At 46.6% G+C, this 23,212-nt stretch overlaps 1 protein-coding gene across 3 annotated transcripts; it reads left to right on the top strand.

Annotated features, from left to right (window-relative positions):
• On the top strand, positions 1–23,211 carry LOC115185033 (putative pre-mRNA-splicing factor ATP-dependent RNA helicase DHX32). Of its 3 annotated transcripts, none has more exons than XM_029745676.1 (13): positions 1–544; positions 5,651–5,844; positions 8,410–8,539; positions 8,922–9,003; positions 9,322–9,485; positions 10,271–10,525; positions 10,700–10,793; positions 12,182–12,331; positions 14,689–14,880; positions 16,278–16,418; positions 20,065–20,255; positions 21,066–21,256; positions 22,234–22,451. In XM_029745676.1, the coding sequence occupies exons 1-13, from the start codon at positions 257–259 to the stop codon at positions 22,289–22,291; spliced, it is 2,130 nt and encodes a 709-aa protein (XP_029601536.1). In that variant the 5' UTR covers positions 1–256; the 3' UTR covers positions 22,292–22,451. The 3 variants fall into 3 exon arrangements, with proteins under 3 accessions (XP_029601536.1, XP_029601535.1, XP_029601534.1); XM_029745675.1 differs by lacking the exon at positions 22,234–22,451 and adding an exon at positions 22,118–22,203; XM_029745674.1 differs by lacking the exon at positions 22,234–22,451 and adding an exon at positions 22,466–23,211 and having other exon boundaries at positions 2–544.
• Position 23,212: the final 1 nt, after the last annotated feature.

Genomic DNA, 23,212 nt, shown 5'->3' with positions numbered 1-23,212 from the left:
GACAGACACGAAACGGTGATAAGAGTTTTAATCCGAAATCATATCATGTTGTTTGTCCTGAAATATCTTCACATTTGTCAACAAAACATGAACGGAAATCTTGTTTGGATCAGACGTTAAACTCCAAGTCAACGTTGGGGATTGTTACATGGATGAGTTCGGGTTTTTTGTTGTTGGGATAAACGGTTCTCTGTGCTTTTGATTATATCTGTTGCCAACAGTTGTTGCGCTCTCGACGGGATCCTCTATCATTGCCATGGCGGACAGATCAACCATGTCCGAGCAGGACAATCATTTGACGGAGAAAGAGATTTGTTCCGATTCGGAAACTGCTGACTGTCTGGAAGAAGTAGCTTTTGTCTTCGGAGAGGATCTGGAACTGAACCGATTTGATGGATTGCCCTTCTCCTCTCGCTATTATAAACTACTGCAAGAGAGAAAGTCTCTACCTGTTTGGAAAGCTAGAGAGGAATTCTTGGATATCCTGGTGAACAATCGACTTGTTATAGTATCTGGTACAACTAAAACTGGAAAAAACACACAGGTGAGTTTGGAATTAATACGAGAATGTTCAAGATCTAAAATGGGATTTTCAAAGAATTTCAATAATAATAAAGAATAACAATATTTCCCCTTTGATTCCCTATACAGTATCTAGTATTTATATAATTATGTATTTTTTTTGTTGCAAATGTGTTAATTGGTATAGTAGCATACAGTCCATAGATGACACGTGGAAGATATCTAATTGGGCAACAACGAGGCCATACATTAAACATTACATTAAACATTAGTTCCATACAAAACCATGTCACCTACTTCATAGTCTGCTGCCTATAAACCTTTTTAATGTCCTGCTATGAACCGTTTCCTCCAGATCTCATCCACATCATAACTCCTTACACTGGAGTTTTTCCATATAAGGGTAGTATATAGAGTTGTTATTGAATCAAAATGTGACAGTATTCAAGTAATAAACTTCTGCCAGGATCTTGTTGTAAAGTGTTAAATGCCAGCCGGCTGCATTGGGAAGGTCAGTCTCTACTGGGACCCTTATAAATATAGCTCCAGCCTGCAGGGAACCTGATATTAATACCATTAGATGTGTTTTTGTCCCAAATGGCACCCTATTGCCCTACGTAGTGCACTACTTTTGTCCAGGACCCTGTAGGATTTGGTCAAAAGTAGTGCACTACACAGGGAACATCATGCTATTTGGGACAGAGTCTGCTATGTCTTAGACCCTGAAGCTGCACATATGACTTTAGATATGACTCTGTTTACTTACAGTAGAATCCACTAGCCTGGTCCCAGATCTGATCTCACTAGCCTGGTCCCAGATCTGATCTCACCTAGCCTGGTCCCAGATCTGATCTCACCTAGCCTGGTCCCAGATCTGATCTCACCTAGCCTGGTCCCTGATCTGATCTCACTAGCCTGGTCCCAGATTTGATCTCACCTAGCCTGGTCCCAGATCTGATCTCACCTAGCCTGGTCCCAGATCTGATCTCACCTAGCCTGGTCCCAGATCTGATCTCACTAGCCTGGTCCCAGATCTGATCTCACCTAGCCTGGTCCCAGATCTGATCTCACCTAGCCTGGTCCCAGATCTGATCTCACCTAGTCTGGTCCCAGATCTGATCTCACCTAGCCTGGTCCCAGATCTGATCTCACCTAGCCTGGTCTCAGATCTGATCTCACCTAGCCCTGGTCCCAGATCTGATCTCACTAGCCTGGTCCCAGATCTGATCTCACCTAGCCTGGTCCCAGATCTGATCTCACCTAGCCTGCTCCCAGATCTGATCTCACCTAGCCTGGTCCCAGATCTGATCTCACTAGCCTGGTCCCAGATCTGATCTCACCTAGCCTGGTCCCAGATCTGATCTCACCTAGCCTGGTCCCAGATCTGATCTCACCTAGCCTGGTCCCAAATCTGATCTCACCTAGCCTGGTCCCAGATCTGATCTCACCTAGCCTGGTCCCAGATGTGATCTCACCTAGCCTGGTCCCAGATCTGATCTCACCTAGCCTGGTACCAGATCTGATCTCACCTGGTCCCAGATCTGATCTCACTAGCCTGGTCCCAGATCTGATCTCACCTAGCCTGGTCCCAGATCTGATCTCACTAGCCTGGTCCCAGATCTGATCTCACCTAGCCTGGTCCCAGATCTGATCTCACCTAGCCTGGTCCCAGATCTGATCTCACCTAGTCTGGTCCCAGATCTGATCTCACCTAGCCTGGTCCCAGATCTGATCTCACCTAGTCTGGTCCCAGATCTGATCTCACCTAGCCTGGTCCCAGATCTGTTCTCACCTAGCCCTGGTCCCAGATCTGTTCTCACCTAGCCTGGTCCCAGATCTGATCTCACCTAGCCTGGTCCCAGATCTGATCTCACCTAGCCTGGTCCCAAATCTGATCTCACCTAGCCTGGTCCCAGATCTGATCTCACTAGCCTGGTCCCAGATCTGATCTCACCTAGCCTGGTCCCAGATCTGATCTCACCTAGCCCTGGTCCCAGATCTGATCTCACCTAGCCTGGTCCCAGATCTGATCTCACCTAGCCTGGTCCCAGATCTGATCTCACCTAGTCTGGTCCCAGATCTGATCTCACTAGCCTGGTCCCAGATCTGATCTCACCTAGCCTGGTCCCAGATCTGTTGGTGCTTCTGCCTGCTCTATTGTGAAACCGTGGCCAGAGAGCAGAAGCAGACAGGCATCCAGGTTAATAATCCACTCCTTTCGTATGATGACTGAGATCATGGGTTTAATATGACCAAACACCTGTAAATACCCCAATTCCCATTAGTCACGTATGCATCAATTTAGTAGTTCACATCCCCCAACCTAACCCAGTTGTCCATTGAGTCTAGGAACAGATGGGAGTATTGAATGGCCTCTCCCTCTCACTGTAATCTGATTTAGATGTTTCCCAAAGCAGAAATAGGAGCACATGGTTTATGAGAATATGGCTCTTCATTCCAGGGGTTGTGCACTGTGCTGTGTCTCTGTTTGGGCCAGAAATGTTTTAAACAAAAACCCATTTGATCTGGGAAGAATCTTTTTTTTAACTAGGCAAGTCAGTTTAAGAACAAATTCTTATTTACAATGACGGGCCTACACCGGCCAAACCCAGACGACGCTGGGCTAATTGTGCACCGCCCTATGTGACTCCCAATCACAGCCGGTTGCGATACAGCCTGGAATCGAACCAGGGTGTCTGTAGTGACGCCTCCAGCACTGAGATGCAGTGCCTTAGACCGCTGTGCCACTCGGGAAGTTGATGCAAGGTCCATGGGATCTCTTTCCTGCAGTGCTACCAAAAACATAGTTCAATTAGATTCTAGAACTACAAGTATAAACTTCAGAAAGGATTGTTGGTATTTTTTGCCTGTGTGCTACACAGGGAATATCCCTAGGTGCAGAATGACACTGATTGTGGCTAAATTGATTATATGGCTATAAATGTCCCCTACCCACAGTCACATTCACGGCTCTGGCTCTGTGAACGCCCTTCTCCAAGGCAAGAAGGGCATTTTATGCCATCAAAAGGAACGTAAAATTCGACATACCAATTAGGATCTGGATAAAAAATACTTGAATCAGTTATAGAACTCATTGCCCTTTATGGTTGTGAGGTCTGGGGTCCGCTCACCAACCAAGAATTCACAAAATGGGACAAACACCAAATTGAGACTCTGCATGCAGAATTCTGCAAAAATATCCTCCGTGTACAACGTAAAACAGCAAATAATGCATGCAGAGCAGAATTAGGCCGATACCCGCTAATTATCAAAATCCAGAAAAGAGACGTTAAATTCTACAACCACCTAAAAGGAAGCGACTCCCAAACCTTCCATAACAAAGCCATCACCTACAGAGAGATGAACCTGGAGAAGAGTCCCCTAAGCAAGCTGGTCCTGGGGCTCTGTTCACAAACACAAACACACCCCACAGAGCCATCACCTACAGAGAGATGAACCTGGAGAAGAGTTCCCTCAGCAAGCTGGTCCTGGGGCTCTGTTCACAAACACAAACAGACCCCACAGAGCCCCAGGACAGCAACACAATTAGACCCAACCAAATCATGAGAAAACAAAAAGATAATTGACCCATTGGAAAGAATTAACAAAAAAACAGGGCAAACTAGAATGCTATTTGGCCCTAAACAGAGAGTACACAGTGGCAGAATACCTGACCACTGTGACTGACCCAAACTTAAGGAAAGCTTTGACTATGTACAGACTCAGTGAGCATAGCCTTGCTATTGAGAAAGGTCACCGTAGGCAGACCTGGCTGACCTCTCCTCAAAATGAGGTGGAAACTGAGCTGCACTTCCTAACTTCCTGCCCAATGTATGACCATATTAGAGACACATATTTCCCTCAGATTACACAGATCCACAAAGAATTCGAAAACAAACCCAATTTTGATAAACTCCCATATCTACTGGGTGAAATACCACAGTGACCAATCACAGTAGCAAGATGTGTGACCTGTTGCCACAAGAAAAGGTCAACCAGTGAAGAACAAACACCATTGTAAATACAACCCATATTTATGTTTATTTATTTTCCCTTTTTTACTTTAACTATTTGCACATCGTTACAACACTGTATATAGACATAATATGACATTTGTAATGTCTTTATTCTTTTGGAACTTCTGTGAGTGTAATGTTTACTGTTCATTTTTATTGTTTATTTCACTTTTGTTTATTATTTACTTAACTTGCTTTGGCAACGTAAACATATGTTTCCCATGCCAATAAATCCCCTTGTATTGAATTTAATTGAATTGAGTGACAGTATGAAGCTAACTGTGAATTTCCCCTGAATAACATGGGTCTTAAGGCTCTCCCTCCCTCCCCCCCTCTCCCCATTCCTCCCTCCCTCCCTCTCCCCATCCCTCCCCTCCCTCCCTCCCTCCCTCCCTCCCTCCCCTCCCCTCCCCTCCCTCCCTCCCTCCCTCCCTCCCTCCCCTCTCCCTCCCCTCTCCCCATCCCTCCCTCCCCTCTCCCTCCCCTCTCCCCATCCCTCCCTCCCCTCTCCCTCCCCTCTCCCCATTCCTCCCTCCCCTCTCCCTCCCCTCTCCCCATCCCTCCCTCCCTCTCCCTCCCTCCCCTCTCCCTCCCCTCTCCCTCCCCTCTCCCCATCCCTCCCTCCCTCTCCCTCCCTCCCTCCCTCCCTCCCTTTCCCCATCCCTCCCTCCCCTCTCCCTCCCTCCCCTCTCCCTCCCTCTGGCCTCCAGCTGTTAGGCACTAATCCTCTAGAGCTGTCACTTGCTGCCACAGCAGTTTAGCACAACACAATTAGTAGAAGCTGGTCCTTGTCACTAGTGTGTCACCGGCTCCGCGTTGAGGTCGACGCCGGCTCCGTGTTGCGGTCGACACCGGCTCCGTGTTGCGGTCGACGCCGGCTCCGTGTTGCGGTCGACGCCGGCTCCGCGTTGCGGTCGACACCGGCTCCGTGTTGCGGTCGTCACCGGCTCCGCGTTGAGGTCGACACCGGCTCCGTGTTTGAGTCAGGTCACTCTGGTGGATTCACTAGAATGCATAATGATTGGATGGATGAATACCCTTCGATAATGTGGGGCTGAAATTGTTTGAAATTTAATGTCTATATGATCAACTAAAATGTCTCCATCTGTCAGATCCCCCAGTGGTGTGCAGAGTTCTGCCTGTCGGCCCAGTACCAGCACGGCATGGCGGTGTCTACCCAGATCCACCCACAGCAGGCGGTAGACCTGGCCCTCAGGGTGGCTGATGAGATGGACGTCAACATTGGACATGAAGTGGGTTACACCATCCCTCTGGAGACATGCTGTTCTACTGACACTGTTCTCAGGTCTGGATCTAACACACACACACACACACACACACACACACACACACACTGTTCTCAGGTCTGGATCTAACACACACACACACACACACACACACACACACACACACACACACACACACACACACACACACACACACACACACACACACACACACACACACACTGTTCTCAGGTCTGGATCTAACACACACACACACACACACACACACACACACACACACACACACACACACACACACACACACACACTGTTCTCAGGTCTAACACACACACACACATACATACATACATACATACATACATACATACATACATACATACATACATACATACATACATACATACATACAGATCTAACACACACACACACACACACATATACACACACATACATATACATACAGATACACACACACACCTCCTGAGTGTCGCAGTGGTCTAAGGCACTGCATCGTGGTGCTAGATGTGCCACTAGAGATTCTGGGTTAGAGTCCAGGCTCTGTCGCAGCCAGCTGTGACCGGGAGACCCATGGGGCGACTCACAATTGGCCCAGCGTCGTCCGGGTTAGGGGAGGGTTTGGCCGGCAGTGATGTCCATATCCCATCACGCACTAGTGACTCCTGTGGCGGGCCGGGCGCAGTGCACGCTGACACAGTCGCCAGGTGTACGGTGTTTCTTCCGACACATTGGTGCGGCTGGCTTCCAGGTTAATCTTGCATTGTGTCAAGAAGCAGTGCAGCTTGGTTGGGTTGTGTTTCTGAGGACGCTTGGCTCTTGACCTTCACCTCCGTACGGGAGTTTCAACGATGAGGTTAGACTGTAATTAGATAATTAGACAATTAGATACCACGAAATTGGGGAGAAAAAGGGGTACATTTTTATTAAATAAAACCCTGACATTAGTTAACTGAGATTTTGTATTTACCTTTATTTTACTAGGCAAGCCAGTTAAGAACAAATTCTTATTTACAATGATGACCTACCGGGGAACAGTGGGTTAACTGTCTTGTTCAGGGGCAGAAGGACAGATTTTTACCTTGTCAGCTCGGGGATTCAAACTTGCAACCTTTCGGTTACTAGTCCAACGCTCTAACCACTAGGCCAAGCTGCCGCCCCAATGAGCTCCAGGTACAGATGCTGCTGAAGGAGATGTCTCAATAACCACACTAGCATACTACTACCACCAGCATCCATAGACAATACATCTCTACATACTAAGTAGCATGCAAGTATGTACACTACATGACCAAAAGAATGTGGACACCTGCTCGTCCAACATCTCATTCCAAAATCATGGTCATTAATATGGAGTTGGTTCCCCCTTTGCTGCTATAACAGCCTCCACTCTTCTGGGAAGGCTTTCCACTAGATGTTGGAACATTGCTGAGGGGACTTGCTTCCATTCAGCCACGAGAGCATTAGTGAGGTCGGGGGCACTGATGTTGGGGAGATTAGGCCCTGGCTCGCAGTCGGCGTTCCAATTCATCCCAAAGGGTGTTCGATGGGGTTGAGGTCAGGGCTCTGTGCAGGCCAGTCAAGTTCTTCCACACCAATCTTGACAAACCATTTCTCTATGGACCTCGCTTTGTGCACGGCGGAATTGCCATTCTGAAACAGGAAAGGACCTTCCCCAAACTGTTGCTACAAAGTTGGAAGCACATAATTGTCTAGAATGTCATTGTATGTTGTAGTGTCAAGATTTCCCTTCACTGGAACTAAGGGGCCTGAACCATTATTCCTCCTCCACCAAACTTTACAGTTGGCACTATGCATTCAGGCAGGTAGCGTTCTCCTGGCATCCGCCAAACCCAGATTAGTCCGTCGGACTGCCAGATGGTGAAGCGTGATTCATCACTCCAGAGAACGTGTTTCCACTGCTCCAGATTCCAATGGCAGTGAGCTTTACACCACTCCAGCCGACGCTTGGCATTGCGCATGGTGATCTTAGCCTTGTGTGCGGCCGCTCGGCCATGGAAACCCATTTCATGAATCCCCAGACGAACAGTTGTTGTGCTGACGTTGCTTATAGAGGCAGTTTGGAACTCGGTAGTGAGTGTTGGAACCGAGGCCAGACGATTTTTAAGCGCTTCAGCACTCGGGGGTCCCGTTCTGTGAGCTTGTGTGGCCTACCACTTCACGGCTGAGCTGTTGTAGCTCCTACATGTTTCCACTTCACAATAACAGCACTTACAGTTGACTGGGGCAGCTCTAGCAGGGCAGAAATTTTACGGATTGACTTGTTGGAAAGGTGGCATCCTATGACGGTGCCACGTTGAAAGTCACTGAGCTCTTCAGTACAGGCCATTCTACTGCCAATGTTTGTCTATGGAGATTGCATGGCTGTGTGCTCAATTTTATACACCTGTCAGCAACGGGTGTGGCTGAAATAGCCGAATCCACTAATTTGAAGGGGTGTCCACATACTTTTGTATATATGGTGTATATCGGCACTCACTTCTGGTCTCCACGCTCCGTACTGGCATTGAGTGCATAGTGTGTATTGATCGACATTGAAAGATGTTACCATCTGCATCATTAGTTAACTCAGTTCTGGTCCATTCCAGGTTCTGTACAGATGCCCTGTTACTGAGGGAGATGATGTCTGACCCCATGTTGGAGCACTACGGGGCCATCGTCATCGACCAGGCTCATGAGAGAACCGTCAGCACAGACATACTGCTGGGACTGCTCCAGGTAGGGTGGGAATGACCTTTTGTGACCTTTGTTTAAAAGTGGCACTCAGCATAATAGGATCTGTTGGATTATATAGATTTCTATTCTAGGGGTATTATTCCAGAAAGCAGGATTAAGGAGTGAGCAAGATGTTAAGTCAGATCTCAAGGAAGGAAGGAAGGAAGGAAGGAAGAGAGAGAGAGGGAGAGAGAGGGAGAGAGAGAGAGAGAGAGAGAGAGAGAGAGAAATTCTCTCTGGAATACCAGCTGATTTGATGTTAATCTACACTGATTTGATGGGTTTTAAAAAAAAATGTAAAAAAAATCTGTGTACACAAGTTAAATTCCTAGTAACAGCAGTTTGTTGCATGTCAATAAAGTTTGTTGTTGTTGTGATTGTGCAGGACATCCTGGTCCACAGACCAGACCTGAGGGTGGTGATTCTGACTGTGTCCTCCATGACAGACAGGCTCCTGGTCCACTACGGTAGTGGAACTACCCTCCTACATGTTTCATTGATATTTTTTTTAATGGGGAAAAGATGCACTTTGTAACAACCCCCAGTGGGAATAACACATGATCCCCGTTGTTGTGTTATCAGATGATTAGAACAATGGAAGTTGTGGCGTCTGATATATTATTTATTGATCTTTACTCAAAGCATTGTGGGGATTCTTTATTGATCACTACCTCTGTTACTCTGTTAGAACATGAGTAAAACATGGAACGGAATTCTGACTGTTTCAGTTATCAATATAATGATAACACGGACTGGACTGACAGTAATGTTCACTGTCGTTTCAGGTAGTAACGTCCCTGTGGTCAGTCTGGAAGCCCTCTGTCCAGCTGAGGTGGTCTACAGTAACTGTAGTAGTAAAGACTACTTCTACTCTGCTCTAAGATTGGTACTGGAGATTCACCGCACCAAGGAGGAGGGAGATGTGGTGCTGTTCTTGGCCTCAGCTCAGGTGAGACAATTTACACAGTTCAACAGCGAAGATGGTGCGGTATTTGTCCGTAACTCGATTACTTGCTTGTTTTTGGTGGTGCTATGTACTGAATGATGGCATGCCATAGCTCTCTGTCCTTAAGTAGGATCTCTGTCCTTAAGTAGGAGCTCTGTCCTTAAGTAGGAGCTCTGTCCTCAAGTAGGATCTCTGTCCTCAAGCAGAAGCTCTGTCCTTAAGTAGGATCTCTGTCACAATGTTATCTTTTTTTAATCATGTGTGGTGTGTACTTGCATTAATTGAATTTAGATGGCAAAACAACATTCTAGATCATTTCCCCCGTCTCGTCTGACACTGTCTGCCTTTGTTTTTTATGTGCTTTAGTGTGTTTGACTGTGATGGCTAGTGGTCTGTTGGAATGACAAAGCGTTTTTGAAAGGCCTTGTTGTCCTTGACCATATATGTATGACAACGAGCTTAAAGCCTCTGAATAGGGATGTCAACTCAGCCTTTTTCTATTGATGGGTCTGAGAGCAAAATGTGTTAACTATAGTATGACATGATAAAAGCCCTCTCTTCCCCTCACGTTGAACCATCCAGCCTGGGGTGTAATGGTCAAGTAGCAGACACTATTATCCTAAGAGACTCGCGGTACAGTGAGTGCATCCATTTTTTTTTTTTTTTAGACATGTGATCCCTGCGAGGAATTGAACCCATGACCTTGGGGCCATGCTAACCAGTAGCCACACGGGACTAGTCGTTATGATGCTGTTAACACTTCTCACACTGTGTTGCCCCTCCCACAGGAGGTTGTCTGTGCCCGTGCTATCCTCCAGAGAGAGGGTACCAGACTGGGAGCAGGCCTGGGGGAGCTGGTGCCTGTGGTCTGGTGCCCTGGGCAGGGTCGGGCACCCTCTCTCCTGGGGGAGGGGATGGGGAGTAGGGGAACGGTTACGACCAGGGGCCGGAGAGTTTTCCTCTCCACAAGCCAGGGAGAGGACATGTTCTGGGCTGTGGACTCTGTTAACTTTGTCATCGACGCAGGAGTGGAGAAAAGATATGTGAGTTTAATCCCCATAAAACAAGCATTGCATGTTAGTTTAGAAATGTATGCCAAGGCTATGACCATAGATATCCTATTAAATGAGTTAATTAATGACATTATTAAATAGTTATAATATGTCTTTCTATGGCTGTGGCTAACCTGTCCTTTTAAATATATATATTTCAACCAGGTGTATAATCCCAGGATAAGGGCCAACTCTGAAGAACTACGATCCATCAGCAGATGCCAGGCAGACATCAGGAAGCAGCTGACTGGACCGACAGGTACTGACATCAGGAAGCAGCTGACTGGACCCACAGGTACTGACATCAGGAAGCAGCTGACTGGACCGACGGGTACTGACCTCAGGAAGCAGCTGACTGGACCGACGGGTACTGACCTCAGGAAGCAGCTGACTGGACCGACAGGTACTGACATCAGGAAGCAGCTGACTGGACCGACGGGTACTGACATCAGGAAGCAGCTGACTGGACCGACAGGTACTGACGTCAGGAAGCAGCTGACTGGACCCACAGGTACTGACGTCAGGAAGCATCTGACTGGACCGACGGGTACTGACATCAGGAAGCAGCTGACTGGACCCGACGGGTACTGACCTCAGGAAGCAGCTGACTGGACCGACGGGTACTGACCTCAGGAAGCAGCTGACTGGACCCACAGGTACTGACATCAGGAAGCATCTGACTGGACCGACGGGTACTGACATCAGGAAGCAGCTGACTGGACCGACAGGTACTGACATCAGGAAGCAGCTGACTGGACCGACAGGTACTGACATCAGGAAGCATCTGACTGGACCCACAGGTACTGACGTCAGGAAGCAGCTGACTGGACCCGACGGGTACTGACGTCAGGAAGCAGCTGACTGGACCCGACAGGTACTGACATCAGGAAGCAGCTAACTGGACAGACGGGTACTGACGTCAGGAACCAGCTGACTGGACCGACGGGTACTGACGTCAGGAAGCAGGTGACTGGACCGACAGGTACTGACATCAGGAAGCAGCTGACTGGACCGACGGGTACTGACGTCAGGAAGCAGGTGACTGGACCGACAGTTACTGACATCAGGAAGCAGCTGACTGGACCGACAGGTACTGACTACCTGTCATCTCTCCTTGATGTGATTCAGTTGACTTGCATCGGTTGTTGGTTAGATCCAAGTCTTTTTCACTCGGGGCCCCCCTTCCAGCATTGGGGCACACAACCCCCCCCCCCCCACGCGCATTAAGAAGGAAAGAAATTCCACAAATGAACTTTTATCAAGACACACCTGTTAATTGAAATGCATTCCAGGTGACTACCTCATGAAGCTGGTTGAGAGAATGCCAAGAGTGTGCAAAGCTGTCATCAAGGCAAAGGGTGGCTACTTTGAAGAATCTCAAATAAATATAAAATATATTTGTATTTGTTTAACACTTTTTTTGGTTACTACGTGATTCCATATGTGTCATTTCATAGTTTTGATGTCTTCACTATTATTCTACAATGTAGAAAATAGTAAAAAATAAAGAAAAACCCTTGAATGAGTAGGTGTTCTAAAACTTTTGACTGGTTGTGTGTGTGTGTGTGTGTGTGTGTGTGTGTGTGTGTTTTTTGATTGATTTATTGATTTCGGAGGTAATAACGTGGTCTGTCTGTGTTTGTCCAGGGAAGTGTTTCTGCCTGTACCCTGAGGAGAGAGTACTCCCCATAGAGACATCCCCTCAGATCCTGGAGACCAACCTCACCTCTACCATCCTCTTCCTCAAGAGGATGAAGATTGCAGGGCTGGGACACTGTGACTTCATCACCAGACCAGGTCAGCCTACCAGACAGACATTCTACATGGTACTATAGTAGGACAGTGGTTCTCATCCTGGGGTGCTAGGACTCCTAGGGCTACTTGGCCTGTCCACCAGGGGCTACTTGGCCTGTCCACCGGGGGCTACTTGGCCTGTCCACCGGAGGCTACTTGGCCTGTCCACCGGGGGCTACTTGGCCTGTCCACAGGGGGCTACTTGGCCTGTCCACCGGGGGCTACTTGGCCTGTCCACCGGGGGGTACTTGGCCTGTCCACCAGGGGGCTACTTGGCCTGTCCACCGGGGGGCTACTTGGCCTGTCCACCGGGGGCTACTTGGCCAAACTATCGGGGGGCTACTTGGCCTGTCCACCGGGGGGATACTTGGCCTGTCCACCGGGGGGATACTTGGCCTGTCCACCGGGGGGGTACTTGGCCTGTCCACCAGGGGGTACTTGGCCTGTCCACCGGGGGGATACTTGGCCTGTCCACCGGGGGGATACTTGGCCTGTCCACCAGGGGGGCTACTTGGCCTGTCCACCGGAGGGTACTTGGCCTGTCCACCGGGGGCTACTTGGCCTGTCCACCGGAGGGTACTTGGCTTGTCCACCAGGGGGTACTTGGCCTGTCCACCGGGGGGCTACTTGGCCTGTCCACCAGGGGGGTACTTGGCCTGTCCACCAGGGGGGTACTTGGCCTGTCCACCAGGGGGGTACTTGGCCTGTCCACCAGGGGGGTACTTGGCCTGTCCACCAGGGGGGTACTTGGCCTGTCCACCGGAGGGTACTTGGCCTGTCCACCAGGGGGTACTTGGGAAGACTCATGAGACCATAGGCTTACAGGAGAGGGTACTTCAGGGCTACTCCGGGCAGAGCAACATGTACTTGGTGATACTGGAAACGAAAAAAAGGAATTGAACCAAACTACCAATCAATCAAATGTATCTATAAAGCCCTTTTTACATGAGCAGATGTCACCAACTGCTTATACAGAAACCCGGCCTAAAATCCCAAACAGAAAGCAATGCAGATGCATGACTGGAAACCCTGGTTGTATCTGGGTCCAGGTTATTAGACTCTGGACGGGAGGTGACCACAGAGACCCTAATTAAATGTGTTATAATATGTCATTCTAATGGATCTGACCCTGTGTAATCTGTGCTGTAACTAGGGTTGCAAAATTCCAGCAACTTTCCCTCAAATTCCCAGGTTTTCCAGAAAATCAGGAGGGAATAAGCAGGATATCTGGAATCCTCCGAACCAGGAATTCTGGGAAACCTGGGCATTTTGGGAAAGTTAGCAGAATTTTGCAACCATAGCTGAAACTGTAGAGTGGTACAGTGTACAGGAAGGGTTTTGTCCTGGGTAGTGGTCTGATAGAGGGCTATGTGCCGTGCTCTGTCCTGTTTAGAGGCAGTCAGTCGTGCTTTAGTAGAGCTGACAGTGGCCTGCCAGGGACCATTGTCTGAGAGCCTCGACCCACCCGGCTGTCCCTGCATGAGGAGAGCTGAGGACAGTGACAATCTGCATCCCAAATGGCTCCCTATTCGCTATATAGCGCCCTACTCTGGTCAAAAGGTAGTGCTCTACTCCGGTCAAAAGGTAACGCCCTACTCTGGTCAAAAGGTAGTGCCCTACTCTGGTCAAAAGGTAGTGCCCTACTCTGGTCAAAAGGTAGTGCCCTACTCTGGTCAAAATGTAGCGCTCTACTCTGGTCAAAAGGTAGTGCCCTACTCTGGTCAAAAGGTAGTGCCCTACTCTGGTCAAAAGGTAACGCCCTACTCTGGTCAAAAGGTAGCGCCCTACTCTGGTCAAAAGGTAGCGCCCTACTCCGGTCAAAAGGTAGTGCCCTACTCTGGTCAAAAGGTAGCGCCCTACTCTGGTCAAAAGGTAGCGCCCTACTCTGGTCAAAAGGTAGCGCCTTATAAAGGGAATAGTGTACCACTTGGGACACATCCCACGGTGTAAAGAGGCTCGCCAGGTTATATTCCTGGATCAACCTTTTTGGAGCTCAGGTTTTTTTCAGGAATATAGTTTCATACTGATTCTGTATTCTTATGTCTTTTGACGTGTGCCGTTTTTATTTTGTAGCTACATGGAGTGACCAGTTAAAGTAAAGCCCTCGATCTCTTGAGGAGCTGAACAGATACTATATGATCATAATCCAAAGCATCAACTGACAAGTCAGTTTGGTAAACAGGTGTTTTGCTCAGTCTTTTCTCTGTCTAATATCTATTTTTATTATCTATGATGTAAAGGATGATCTACTTCCTATCCAGATCTTCTCTTTTATTATCTATGATGTAAAGGATGATCTACTTCCTATCCAGATCTTGTCTTGTATTATCTATTATGTAAATTGTCTACTTCCAACCCAGATCCAGAGGGTCTGATGCAGTCGCTAGAGGAGCTGGATTACCTCGCGGCATTGGACGACGATGGGAACCTATCAGAGATCGGGATCATAATCTCTGAGTTGCCATTGGACGCTCAGATGGCCAAGGCTCTGCTGGCGTCCTGTGAGTTTGATTGTGTGAACGAGGTGGTGACCATCGCAGCTTTGCTATCAGGTATGTAGTTTACACTCTTACAACCTTTGGCCCATTTTTAGTTTGATTCTATTTGATTCACTCAGGGTGGATTGGAACCAACATGAATTAACTCTTAAACTGGGTTTAATCAAGGTTTATCTAGTAATGTTGTTGCACTGAACTTTAAATCTCACTTTCAATCTAATACTTCTTCTACACTGAATTTTATTTAGAAATCAAACCAAGATCAAATTTAATCTTGTTGCTCCATTGTTTTAAAAAACGAATTTAAATTCAGTTTTGGGATTAAATCTAAACTGCCACTGTTTAAAAGTCATTTGTATGTCCTTTATTTTCTTTGTGATTAACAATTTTATCTCCTGTGGTTTATCATTTTTTTTCTACTGTATTATTGACTGTATGTTTGTTTTACTCCATGTGTAACTCTGTGTTGTTGTATGTTGTCGAACTGCTTTGCTTTATCTTGGCCAGGTCGCAATTGTAAATGAGAACTTGTTCTCAACTTGCCTACCTGGTTAAATAAAGGTGAAATAAAAAAAAATCATGTTCATTCAAGTCATTTGACAGAAAAGTGTAATTAATTTCATCCTAAACCTGGAGTGAAAAGTCACTTTGCTGGCTAGCTAGCAATGACCAGTTCTGGTTTGTTCCCATAGAATTACAACATATTGCTATGGTGAATCCATTAGGACACGTATCACTGATCATAGTTTAGTGATTTAACCTTTAGATTAACTAATCCAGTCTTAACATTAAGTGGTGCAACACATCTTTGATGAACTATGAACGTAGATTTACTAAATATAGATTAGGTCTAATCTAAAATGGATTTTAACCATGTTGGTGCAGAACACCCTCCATGTCTTGTAATGGGAGTTAAACTCTCACACTTATGTTAACATCCATAAAGCCTTTATAACCGCTACAGAAGATATTAGAATATCCATCATAAGCAGTCTTAACCATTATGGACAACAACATCTGACTGCATCTCTGACCTTGTGAATGTATAATCTCTCAGACTGTTTGATCTGCCATATGGACATAGTCTAGTCTCTGACCTTTGGATATATAATCTCCCAGACTGTTTGATCTGCCATATGGACATAGTCTAGTCTCTGAGCATTTGCAGTTCAAGCCTAGACGGCTGCTATTTCTCCCACTCAGACAATGAGCCACAAGGTACTATACGGGGAGAGTAGCTTGGTCAAACAATGCTAACCCTGTTGATATGTCTCTTTTAGCACCAATGCTAACCTCCCTATTGATTCTCTCTCTGTCTACGTTAGCGTCAATGCTAACCTCTATTGATTCTCTGTCTGCATTAGCACCAATGCTATACTCCCTATTGATTCTGTCTGTCTGCGTTAGCACCAATGCTAACCACCCTATTGATTCTGTCTGTTTTGCGTTAGCTCCAAGCTGCTTCCTGGAGCCACCTGTTGGCAGGGCTCAAGAGGTACAACAGTGTCACAGAAAGTTCCGGCACCCTGATGGAGACCACTTCACCCTCATCAACATCTACAACGCCTTCAAATACAGCCAGAGAGAGACATGTACGTTAGTTACTTCAAATACAGCCAGAGAAGGTCCCGTGTGGCTCAGTTGGTAGAGCATGGTGTTTGCAATGCAGGGGTTGTGGGTTCGATTCCCACGGGGGACCAGTACGGAGAATTTTTTTTAATGAAATGTATGCATTCACTACTGTTAGTCGCTCTGGATAAGAGCGTCTGCTAAATGACTAAAATGTAAAATGTAAATGGAGAAAGACAGTCAGTCACATCCATTGATCTCAAAAAAGCATCACATTGTGAAATACTTCACTATACAGAGCCTTCGGTAAGTATTCAGACCCCTTGACTTTTTACACGTTTTGTTAGGTTACAACCTTACTCTAAAATGTATTTGTTTTTTTCCCCCTCGTCAATCTACACACAACACCCCATAATGACAAATTGAAAACAGGTCTTTAGAGATTATTGCAAATGTATTAAAAATCAAAACAGAAATACCTTATTTCTGTAAGTATTCAGACCCTTTGCTATGAGATTCAAAATTGCGCTCAGGTGCATCCTGTTTCCATTGATCATCCTTAAGATGTTTCTACAACTTGGAGTCCACCTGTGGTAAATTCAATTGATTGGACATGATTTGGAAAGGCACATACCTGTGTACATATACGGTTCCACAGATGACAGTACATGTCACAGCAAAAACCAAGCCATGAGTTCGAAGGAATTGTCCGTAGAGCTCTGAGACAGGATTATGTCGAGGCACAGATCTGGAGAAGTGTACCAAAATAATTTTGCAGCATTGAAGGTCCACAAGAACACAGTGGCCTCCATCATTCTTAAATGGAAGAAGTTTGGAACCACCAAGACTCTTCCTAGAGCTGGCCACCTGGCCAAACTGAGCAATCGAGGGAGAAGGGCATTGGTCACTAAGAGAGCTCCAGAGTTCCTCTGTGGAGATGGGAGAACCTTCCAGAAGGACAACCATCTCTGCAGCACTCCACCAATCAGGTCTTTATGGTAGAGTGGCCAGACGGAAGCCACTCCTCAGTAAAAGGCACGTGACAGCCTGCTTGGAGTTTGCCAAAAGGCACCTAAAGACTCTCAGACCATGAGAAACAAGATTATCTGGTCTGATGAAACCAAGATTGAACTCTTTGCCCTGAATGCCAAGCGTCACGTCTGGAGGAAACCTGGCACCATCCCTACGGTGAAGCATGGTGGTGGCAGCATCCTGTTGTGGGAATGTTTTTCAACGGCAGGGACTGGGAGTGTAGATAGGATCGAGGGAAAGATGAACGGAGCAAAGTACAGAGATCCTTGATAAAAACCTACTCCAGAGCACTCAGGACCTCAGACTGGGGTGAAGGTTCAAATTCCAACAGGACAACGACCTTAAGCACACAGCCAAGACAATGCAGGAGTGGCTTCGGGACAAGTCTCTGAATGTCCTTGAGTGACCCTGCCAGAGCCCAGACTTGAACCTGATTAAACATCTCTGGAGAGACCTGAAAATAGCTGTGCAGCAACACTCCCCATCCAACCTGACAGAGCTTGAGAGGATCTGCAGAGAAGAATGGGAGAAACTCCCCAAATACAGGTGTACCAAGCTTGTAGCGTCATACCCAAGAAGACTCGAGGCTGTAATCGCTGCCAAAGGTGCTTCAACAAAGTACTGAGTAAAGGGTCTTATGTAAATGTTATATTTCAGTTTTTTCTAAAAACCCGTTCTTGCTTTTTCCTTATGGGGTATTGTGATGTCATTATGGGGTATTGTGATGTCATTATGGGGTATTGTGATGTCATCCTGGGGTATTGTGATGTCATTATGGGGTATTGTGATGTCATCCTGGGGTATTGTGTGTAGATTGATGAGGTAAAAAAAATAGACTAAGGCTGTAAAGTAACAAAATGTGGGAAAAGTCCAGGGGTCTGAATACTTTCCGAATGCGCTGTATGCATCTACAGTTGAAGTCGGAAGTTTACATGCACTTAGGTTGGAGTCATTAAAACTCGTTTTTCAACCACAAATTTCTTGTTAACAAACTATAGTTTTGGCAAGTCAGTTAGGACATCTACTTTGTGCATGACACAAGTCATTTTTCCAACAATTGTTTACAGACAGATAATTTCACTTATTATTCACTGTATCATAATTCCAGTGGGTCAGAAGTTTACATACACTAAGTTGACTGTGTCTTTAAACAGCTTGGAAAATTCCAGAAAATTAAGTCATGGCTTTAGAAGCTTCTGATGGGCTAATTGACATCATTTGAGTCAATTGGAGGTGTACCTGTGGATGTATTTCAAGGCCTATCTTCAAACTCAGTGCTTATTTGCTTGACATCATGGGAAAATCAAAAGAAATCAGCCAAGAACTCAGATTTTTTTTGTAGACCTCCACAAGTCTGTTTCATCCTTGGGAGCAATTTCCAAAAGCCTGAAGGTACCACGTTCATCTGTACAAACAATAGTTCGCAAGTATAAATACCATGGAACCACGCAGCCATCATACCGCTCAGGAAGGAGACACGTTCTGTCTCCTAGAGATGAACGTACTTCGGTGCGAAAAGTGCAAATCAATCCCAGAACAACAGCAAAGGACCTTGTGAAGATGCTGGAGGAAACAGGTACAAAGTATCTATATCCACAGTAAAACGAGTCCTATATTGACATAATCTGAAAGGCCGCTCAGCAAGGAAGAAGCCACTGCTCCAAAACCGCCATAAAAAAGCCAGGCTACGGTTTGGAACTGCATATGGGGACAAAGATCGTACTTTTTGGAGAAATGTCCTCTGGTCTGATGAAACAAAAATAGAACTGTTTGGCCATAATGACCATCGTTATGTTTGTAAGAAAAAGGGGGAGGCTTGCAAGCCGAAGAACACCATCCCAACCGTGAAGCACAGGGGTGGCAGCATCATGTTGTGGGGGTGCTTTGCTGCAAGAGGGACTGGTGCACTTCACAAAATAGATGCCATCATGAGGAAGCAAAATGATGTGGATATATTGAAGCAACATCTCAAGACATCAGTCAGGAAGTTAAAGCTTGGTCGCAAATGGGTCTTTCTAATGGACAATGACCCCAAGCATACTTCCAAAGTTGTGGCAAAATGGATTAAGGACAACACTGTCAAGGTATTGGAGTGGCCATCACAAAGCCCTGACCTTCAATCCTATAGAAAATGTGTGGGCAGAACTGAAAAAGCGTGTGTGAGCCAGGAGGCCTACAAACCTGACTCAGTTAACACCAGCTCTGTCAGGAGGAATGGGACAAAATTAACCCAACTTATTGTGGGAAGCTTGTGGAAGGCTACCTGAAACGTTTGACCCAAGTTAAACAATTTAAAGGCAATGCTACCAAATACTAATTGAGTGTATGTAAACTTCTGACCCACTGGGAATGTGATAAAATAAAAGCTGAAATAAATAATTCTCTCTACTATTATTCTGACATTTCACGTTCTTAAAATAAAGTGGTGATCCTAACTGACCTAAGACAGGGAATCTTTACTAGGATTAAATGTCAGGAATTGTGGGAAAAACTGAGTTTAAATGTATTTGGCTAAGGTGTATGTAAACTTCAGACTTTAACTGTATATGTATGTATACATTTAATTCTGTTCTACTTGATTCTATTCTCCTCACTTCTAGCTGAATGTTTCATCCTGTCATTGTAATATTCCCTCAGACTTCAGCGTAGAGAAGTGGTGTCAGGACTACCATCTAAACCACCGTGCCCTTCAGACAGCAGACGCCATCAGGTCAGAGTTGACTGACATCCTGAAGAGAATAGAGCTGCCCATCTCAGAGACGTCCTTCGGAACCAAGACCAACACGCTCAACATCAAGAGAGCTCTGCTGGCAGGGTTCTTTATGCAGGTCGGTGGACAATGGAGACCGTCGTGCTAGTGTAGAGGACGTCCCCACACTGCTCGCTTAAGAGTGTTCCGTTTCCTCCCGGTTCCACTCCCAAAGCCGAGGTTAGCAACAACGAGGTTCAATTCCCGAAGGGATCGCATATACGTGACTGCCCTCCTGAAGCGGGTCACGCCATTGAAAGCTAGCTTTTTCGGCCGCGCAATTGGCAGATCCTAATCTGCTACGTTAGCAACACCGAGGTTCAATTCCCGAACGGATCACATACACATTAAACATCTGAATGAACTCACCGTCCTGTAACTCACCGTCTTGTATGGAAGTCAGTGTCCTGTATGGAAGTCAGTGTCCTGTATGGAAGTCAGTGTCCTGTATAGAAGTCAGTGTCCTGTATAGAAGTCAGTGTCCTGTATGGAAGTCAGTGTCCTGTATGGAAGTCAGTGTCCTGTATGGAAGTCAGTGTCCTGTATGGAAGTCAGTGTCCTGTATGGAAGTCAGTGTCTTGTATGGAAGTCAGTGTCCTGTATGGAAGTCAGTGTCCTTCCTGTATGGAAGTCAGTGTCTTGTATGGAAGTCAGTGTCCTGTATGGAAGTCAGTGTCCTGTCACTTTCCTGTATGGAAGTCAGTGTCCTGTATATGGAAGTCAGTGTCCTGTATATGGAAGTCAGTGTCCTGTATGGAAGTCAGTGTCCTGTATGGAAGTCAGTGTCCTGTATGGAAGTCAGTGTCCTGTATGGAAGTCAGTGTCCTGTCACTTTCCATGAAGTAATTTGCTTAATGGCAAATATGAACTTCCTTTATCCCTGTTTTAGATTGCCCGTGACGTGGATGGTTCAGGAAACTACTTCATGTTGACCAACAGGCACATGGCTCAGGTCCACCCTACCTCCAGCTATGGGGCCAAGGCACATCAATTGGGTTTGCCAGAGTGGGTGCTGTTCCATGAGTATTCTCTCTCGGAGAACAACTGTATCCGGATAGTCTCTGAAATCTCCCCTGCAGTGTAAGTCAATGGGCCAAACCAAGGCTCTTTCTCAATGCATTTTCCCTTGACTCCTCATGTCCGTTCTTATGTCCTCTTTTTTCAAAATGCATTGGATGAGGTCAGAGGCCCCTCCCCTCTAAACTTCTCATCCAATGACCCCCGAGGCCCCTCCCCTCTAAACTTCTCATCCAATGACCCCCCGAGGCCCCTCCCCTCTAAATTTCTCATCCAATGACCCCCCGAGGCCCCTCCCCTCTAACCTTCTCATCCAATGACCCCCGAGGCCCCTCCCCTCTAACCTTCTCATCCAATGACCCCCGAGGCCCCTCCCCTCTAACCTTCTCACCCAATGACCCCCGAGGCCCCTCCCCTCTAAACTTCTCATCCAATGACCCCCCGAGGCCCCTCCCCTCTAACCTTCTCATCCAATGACCCCCGAGGCCCCTCCCCTCTAACCTTCTCATCCAATGACCCCCCGAGGCCCCTCCCCTCTAACCTTCTCACCCAATGACCCCCGAGGCCCCTCCCCTCTAACCTTCTCACCCAATGACCCCCGTGGCCCCTCCCCTCTAACCTTCTCACCCAATGACCCCCGAGGCCCCTCCCCTCTAACATTCTCACCCAATGACCCCCGAGGCCCCTCCCCTCTAACCTTCTCACCCAATGACCCCCGAGGCCCCTCCCATCTAACCTTCTCATCCAATGGTTCAGTCAGACGGCCCCACAGTATCTCTATAATATTAGTGTTGTATTCTCTCTGTAGGTTCAGTCAGACGGCCCCACAGTATCTCTATAATATTAGTGTTGTATTCTCTCTGTAGGTTCAGTCAGACGGCCCCACAGTATCTCTATAATATTAGTGTTGTATTCTCTCTGTAGGTTCATCCAGACGGCCCCACAGTATCTCTATAATATTAGTGTTGTATTCTCTCTGTAGGTTCATCCAGACGGCCCCACAGTATCTCTATAATATTAGTGTTGTATTCTCTCTGTAGGTTCATCCAGACGGCCCCACAGTATTTCTATAATATTAGTGTTGTATTCTCTCTGTAGGTTCATCCAGACGGCCCCACAGTATCTCTATAATATTAGTGTTGTATTCTCTCTGTAGGTTCATCCAGACGGCCCCACAGTATCTCTATAATATTAGTGTTGTATTCTCTCTGTAGGTTCATCCAGACGGCCCCGCAGTATCTCTATAATATTAGTGTTGTATTCTCTCTGTAGGTTCATCCAGACGGCCCCACAGTATTTCTATTACAACCTGCCTCCTAGTGAAAGTAAAGACCTGCTACAGCACATCCTGGACCGGGACGGATCTGGCCGTAAAGACAAGAAACAGACCCTGACAATCAACAGTAAAGCGGATAAAGACTGCAGTACAGTGGCTCAGTCTTATGACAGATGTGTGCTACAGTGACCCCCGGTGGAGAGTTTTAGCGCTGCGCTGACCTTCACAGCTAATTAGAACAGTGGTTTTCAAACCGCTTCTCAGGGGGGGGGGGGGGGGACCCCCAGACTTTTCACAATGTTGTTGTAGCTCTGAACTATGTCACCTGATTGACTCAGCGATTGGACGAATCAGGTGTGTGAGCTGTGGAATAGTTCTAATATATGGATCGGCTGGAGGGAGGGGGTCGGCTGGGGGTCACCGAGGAGAGGTGTGATAAAAACCCCTGGGTTAGATCAACTGCCAAATGACTGACTTGCTGTACAGTATTCTTCATTTCTTTAATTCAGTCAGGTGGTAACTGCCTTGGTAATTTGATATTACAGTACATAATTAGCCTATATTCTAATAGAATATACCCCAATAAATGAATCCAGAGAGTCAAATCAGTTTTAACCCAAAACATCTGATATTCCTTCACAGAAAAATGCACAACTTCATTTTGGAAGAAATTGTTTGTACTGAAATGTTAAAACATCACTATGTTTACATGAATCTGTAAATACAGTGCTTTGAACTATGAC

This window comes from Salmo trutta, unplaced genomic scaffold (genome assembly GCF_901001165.1).
Source record: "Salmo trutta unplaced genomic scaffold, fSalTru1.1, whole genome shotgun sequence".
Lineage (NCBI taxonomy): Eukaryota > Metazoa > Chordata > Actinopteri > Salmoniformes > Salmonidae > Salmo > Salmo trutta.
The sequence above is the reverse complement of the archived record's forward strand: the minus strand, read 5'-3'. Positions and strand labels throughout refer to the sequence as shown.